Below are 5,971 nucleotides of genomic sequence, written 5' to 3'. Positions count from 1 at the left end.
TGGGCTGTTTTGCCATTTGAAAGGGAGATTTGAGACTCCATCTGGGGTCCGTGTCCTGGGTGAAACCAGAGCAGGGATCCCTGGGGCTGAGCAGGGGGCCCAGGCCCACTCAGGTATCTGTGATGGGGTGGTTGGGGCCCTTCCATTCATCAAGCATTCAGGAAGCCCCACTCAGTGCAGGTGCTTCCCTAGGAGCTGACTGACCCCTGCACAGAGCAGACAGCACCCCAGGGCTCCAGACTAGTCGGGGGTCAGACAGTGACACTAGACATGATGAGAGGTGGCATCCACAGGACATTTCATGTGGTGCCCCTCTGGCCTCCTCTAGATATGGGTGCACTCTCTCTACTTCTGATGAGCTCGGCGGAGCCCTGGAGCAGCGGAACATGTGAGTGAGCTTCGGCTACTACGGGAGGGAATTCCCTCCCCATGAGGGCAGCGAGGGGACTGTGAGATGGGGGGCTGCTGGACCCTCATCCCACACATCTGCGACTCCTGTTTTAGGAATCTGGGAAAAAGGGGAGCTGTGGGTGGGCTGTGGGCACTGTGGGAGAGCAGAGGGGGCTGGAGGACAACTTCAGCCCCTGAGAGAGTCATTGCCCATCCCTGCCCCCTCCCAGCCCTGTCTCTACCCCAATCCCGGGACCCAGAACAAGGAGTGTGGGGCCATCACACTCAGCGATCTGGTGGAACCTGGACACTGGGTGCTCAGCAGGTGCTCAGGAGACCCAGTGAGAGCTCAGGGACAGACGTCCCCCACCCTGTGGGAGAGGAGTGTCAGTGGAAAGAGACCCACTCATGGCACCTAGTGAATGAGGCAGCATTAGGCACAGGAGGTAAAGCTGGAGGTATTGGGAGGGTCCTGGGAAGGCCTGGCACGAGACAGAGTCCCTTTGCTCCCTCCTTGGCTGGATATTCACAGAGCAGTGATGTGTGCAGTGAGGGCAATGAACAAGGCCCGACACCACCCCTCCCTGGCCGCATGCAGTTGAATCCAAGTGGCAAGTGGGCAAGGACACAGACTGAGGAGTGTGCCCGGACTCCCCCAACAAGGACAGAAATGGCCACACCATTGATCAAGGGCTCCCCCTCACAAAGGCTTTTGGCAGCCTGTCCTCTGTGACCAGGCCTGTGTCAGGCAGTCCTTCCAGATCACAGGTGGACAAGGAGTAGGCCCGATCTCTGACATTCAGGGGTTCCCTGGGACATCTGTGTGGGAGGGTGCCTTGTCCTCTGACTCCCTGCCTACCTGTCTGTCCCCAGGGCCATCTCCTCCATCCTGGGCACATGGCTGGACCAATATCCCCAGGATTTTTTCCAGCCCCCAGAATTTCCCCGCCTGAACGTGCTGCTCACGTACATGGGCCTCCATATGCCAGGCTCGGACCTGGAACGCCGTGCCCAGCGTCTGCTGTCACAGCTGCAAGCCCTGGAGCCCCCGGAGCCAGAGGCTGGGGGTGAGGAGGGCCGGGGGTGCCTGGCGAGGGCCCGTGGAGGGGACCGGGCGGGCCACGCAGAGCAAGCCTCCATAGAGTGCGGTTGGGCCGGGAGCAGTGCGTAGTCCCAGATCCCTGTCCCCATGGCCTGCCGTCCGGGGAGACCTCCCAGGGATCGGATCCTGGACTCAGACAGCACTGAGAGGAGGGAAAAGTTTCCTTCACTTGGAGGGACGTGGGAAGCCCATCAGGCCGACGATACTTTCTCTTCTTGGAGCTACAGCACCAGCCCCGGAGCGAGATCCGGAAGGAGCGCAAGAACTGGGCCCAGCTCGCTCTGTGGCCCCTGCTGTCGCCTCAGAGCCCCCGCGGGCCGAGCCCGTCCCTGCTGCGGGGGCTCAGCCACTAGGGAGAGCAGGGGCGCCCCCTGCCCCGCGGGCGCCGGCGCAGGTGCTAGTCAGAGCGCTCGTTCACGCTCCTGCGCTGGAAGAGCCACCCGCACCGATGCCCGACCCGGAGGTCGAGCAGGGTCCAGGCCCTGGTCCTGGGGTCGCCGCCGGGCCCGAGCAGCCCCCTGCCTCAGTGGAGCAACCAGCCCCGGCCCCCGAGCAGCAGCTCGTGCTGGCTACAGCCCCGAAGGACGGCTTCCCCTCCCCTGTCATTGCATTCTTTGTAGTGTTTGTGGTCTGTATGCACCTGTATAATGGCTTCCTGTACTTTGTTCGTTAAATAAAGTAGAATCTGAGTTTACATAAAATTTTACTCTGATCCTTTTCTTTTCCTTTTTTTTTAATAAAGATTTTATTTATTGATTTGACAGAGAGAGAGAGAGAGAGAGCGACAGCAGGAACACAAGCAGGGGGAGTGGGAGAGGAGAAGCAGGCTTCCCGCTGAGCAGGGAGCCTGATGCGGGGCTCAATCCCAGGACCCTGGGATCATGACCTGAGCCGAAGGCAGAAGCTTAACAACTGAGCCACCCAGGCGCCCCTACTCTGATCCTTTTCTTTTCTTTCTTTCTTTCTTTTTTTTTTTTTTATAAAGTTTTTATTTATTTATTTGACAGGGAGAGACACAGCGAGAGAGGGAACACAAGCAGGGGCAGAGGGAGCAGGAGAAGCAGGCTTCCCGCTGAGCAGGGAGCCTGATGGGGGCTCAGTCCCAGGATCCTGGGATCATGACCTGAGCAGAAGGCAGAAGCTTAAGGACTGGAGCCACCCAGGTGCCCCTCTGATCCTTTTCAATTGTATATCCAGGTGCCATGAGGTACACTCAGAGTGTTGCTCAACCATTCACTTCTAGAACATTCCCATCACAGAGACCACTGCTCTTCTCCCTGTCTCTGTTGTTTACCTGTTCTGGGATTTTCCTGTGCCTGGAATCCTACAATATGGCCTTTTGTGTCTGGTTACAGAACAGAAGAGTGATTCATAATGTTTTTCCATTTTTTATAAAAATAACATTTTTATTACAAAGGAATGTTCCTGACAATGCAAAGATTCTGGGAAGCCGCAAAATGAAGTCTTTTCATTATGTGGGATAGGTTCCCATTTATAAGGATGCCTCGAAAGGCAGAAACCACAAGAGAAATGTCTGGGTCCTTGAGACACCTTTAAATTCTTTCATTTTCCTGGATAGACCACGTTTATCCTATTGTAATGTGCATATTATAAAAATGTTAAAATCTCACATGAAATCTTCCCATTTACTACTAATATATTTGGTACTAAAGTAAATAGTTCTTTAGGTATTAGCCAGATTATGTTTATTTAGTAAAATAATCATTTGAATATGAAGAAAAGAAGACACATTCCTTCTCCCAAGAAATAATCACCCTTAACACATGAGTCCATCTTCTAGTCCTTTCCCTCTGAGTGCTGTGTGTGTGTGTGTGTGTGAGTGTGTGTGTGTGTGTGTGTGTGACATGGTGGGGCAGGGGGGTTCCAGGGCTGGGCTCTTGATCTACCTGACGTCTCCACAGTGGACAGACACTGTCACTCCTGCCCCCTGGGGCATTCTCAGTGGCCACAGAGCATTTCCTCAGCTGCCCCAGCTGTTGAACAGTTGAGCCATTTATACGGATTTGCCTCTCAGAATTACACTGAAAAGTACATCCGTGCCATAAATCTCTGTTTCTTTAGGACTGATTCCTAGAGGAACAAATGGAACCCCCTTGAGCCACATTTCTGGAGTATTGGCCGCAGACTCCTCTATCTATGCTCTCTTTATTAAGGTGGCGCCTTGTTTGGGAAAGGAGGGACCCCGGAGACTCGAGATGAGCCCTGAAATCATGAGGAGGACAAGCCAGCAGTGAGGCCATCAGGGTCCCTGGCAGTGACCCACAGAGCAGGGAAGAGCCTGCCCACACCCCCCTCAGGGGTCCTCCCCCACAAGCATCCCTGCCCCGAGTCCTGGGACACACCTCACGCAGGCCCGTCCCGGGACGCGCCCCAGCCACTCCAGCCCCTCCTGCGCCATAACTCAGCTTCTAACTCGAGCAACCAGGCCGTGCTCCAGGCAGCAGAGGGCTGCATGTCGGGCCCCTCCTGTCTGCTTGCGCCCTGGCCATCCTGGCTGGAGCCCATCGTCTCAGGGAGGAACCTCGGATGGCAGCGCGGGTCAGTGAGTTACAGACATGCGTTCATCCGGATGTAGGGTTAGTGGCGACAGTGAGAACCACTGGCACCTCTGTGAGCACGAGAGACCTTTAGAAAGCACACTGGGTGCCTATGGGAGCTGCAGGATGGACTGAGCCTCAGCCAGGGGCTTTGGCACTGGGCATAGCCCCTCCACAGCCCTCAGGCTCCTCCAGCAGTGACACCCTGCCCCTGCCTGCCCCAACTGTGGTGTCCCTCAAGTTCAGCTTGTGCGAGAGAGGGGGCTGCACTTCCTGCTCAAGACACCATGTGAGGAGAAGGGGGAGACCCCTGTCCTCCCCCAGCGGCAGGTGAGGGGGAGTCCACTTCACCTGAACCTGTATGGGAGGCCATGGCCAGTCACCCCTGTCCTCTCTGCCACAAGATGGAGCTCCCCAGGCACAGAAGACAGATCCTCAGAGAGAGAACACTGGGGGCTCTCCCTGCAGGAAGAGAGAAAAACACCATTGGATGGGGAGCAGGAGAGAGAGGAGAGCTCTGAGCACGAGGGGGAGGGCTGCCACAGGCTGGGGCGCTGCCGTATTGGTCAGGGGCACAGGCTCTGTGTGGGCTTGTAGGGGGTGGCCAGGCTTCATCCTCCCGAGGTTTCCATCAAAACCAAATTCACCTCCAGAAAATACTTTCAACACCAACCACCAAAAGCCTCTGGGATCCTGGCAGCCAAGGAGGCCCGAGTTGCCATGTACCAATGATTACACGGTGGGGGCAGATGGGGGACAGGCATGATGGAGCTGAGGGCAGCTCATTTTGTCTGCTATGGAGGGATAGAGCCCCATCTCAAGGCACCCCAACATTTGTTCCCAAAGCAGGTGACAGTTCAGGGAGCTCCAGGCTGCCAGTGTCCACACTGGGGATTGTCCATGCCCAGGACACAAGCTCTGGGTGATGTCCAGTCCCAGGGCTCGCCTGGGTCTGATGGGTGAGCACCAGTGTTGTGGGATCCCAACTGAGGGACCTGTCACCCATAGTGGAAGTGATGAAGGCTTTCTGGAAGGACAATTGAATCCGGGGGAGCTGGGCTTGCCGGGCAGAGGGGACAGAGTGAGGCCGAAGCCCAGAGCCCATGGCCCCAGCGGGCTCACAGTGGGCTAACTTAAACAGGTACAGCTAAGGATTACTGAGTGTCTTTTGAGAACATGAATCATGTCAGTCAATCTGCAAAGTGCTGCATTTACCCATGGAGCCCACCAGGTAGTGACGTCCCTTTCCCGTTATTGGTGCTCCTCTGAGCGGGGATGAGGCCAGATATGAGGCTGCGGCTGGCATGAGCACCACCTGGGGGTCTCCCTACAAGACTGCAGTAGGCCTTCCTTCTCCTCTCTTGTCTTCTCCAACTACCCGTGTGCCAGGACAGGTACTTTCTTCTAAGACTTTAGCAATTTCACCAACAGAAGTGGGCGAGAGGCAGAGAAGCAAAGTCAGGTCTCCAAAGATTGGCCCAGAAACGCATACACACGGAAGGGCGGCTTCAAGGGCTAGGGCAGTTGCTATAGCACGTTCTAGGACAGTGGGAGTGGGGAGGGTGCGGGCTTCAGTGCGGGGCGAGGTCCGCAGAGATGGGGGCAGAGCCTAGAGCTCAGCTGGTCCTTGCTGCTCTCTTTATGGCCTGGGGGACATCTGTTGGAGTTTCTCTACAAGGCTGTTGGAATTCTCAGGCCCAGACTCTCCTCTGTGTGTCTTCCTGTTCATAGGGTCGGGATCCTGGCCATGGACAAGCCCTGCAAGGGCAGCAGCCATGCCATCCTCATTGCTGTTTCTCAGCCCTGGCAAGGTCAGGGGAATACACTCCTGGACTGGGATCTGGTTCGGGTGTGCAAAGGATCCCTTCATAACTGGCTCAGGCCTGTGGGCACCAGACGAAGCAGGTGCCTGCCCAGCCTC

The 5,971-nt window shown here is 56.3% G+C and overlaps 1 protein-coding gene across 1 annotated transcript; it reads left to right on the top strand.

Annotated features, from left to right (window-relative positions):
* The first annotated feature begins 359 nt into the window (after positions 1–359).
* Positions 360–2,165, top strand: LOC116633747 (ral guanine nucleotide dissociation stimulator-like). Its single transcript, XM_032406379.1, has 3 exons — positions 360–388; positions 1,264–1,457; positions 1,720–2,165. Coding segments are annotated over exons 1-3 (642 nt in total). The 5' UTR covers positions 360–386.
* The last annotated feature ends 3,806 nt before the right edge of the window (positions 2,166–5,971 follow it).

The sequence above is a fragment of the Phoca vitulina genome, unplaced genomic scaffold (genome assembly GCF_004348235.1).
Source record: "Phoca vitulina isolate PV1807 unplaced genomic scaffold, GSC_HSeal_1.0 scaffold1, whole genome shotgun sequence".
NCBI lineage: Eukaryota > Metazoa > Chordata > Mammalia > Carnivora > Phocidae > Phoca > Phoca vitulina.
This window is presented reverse-complemented; position numbering and strand designations above follow the sequence as displayed.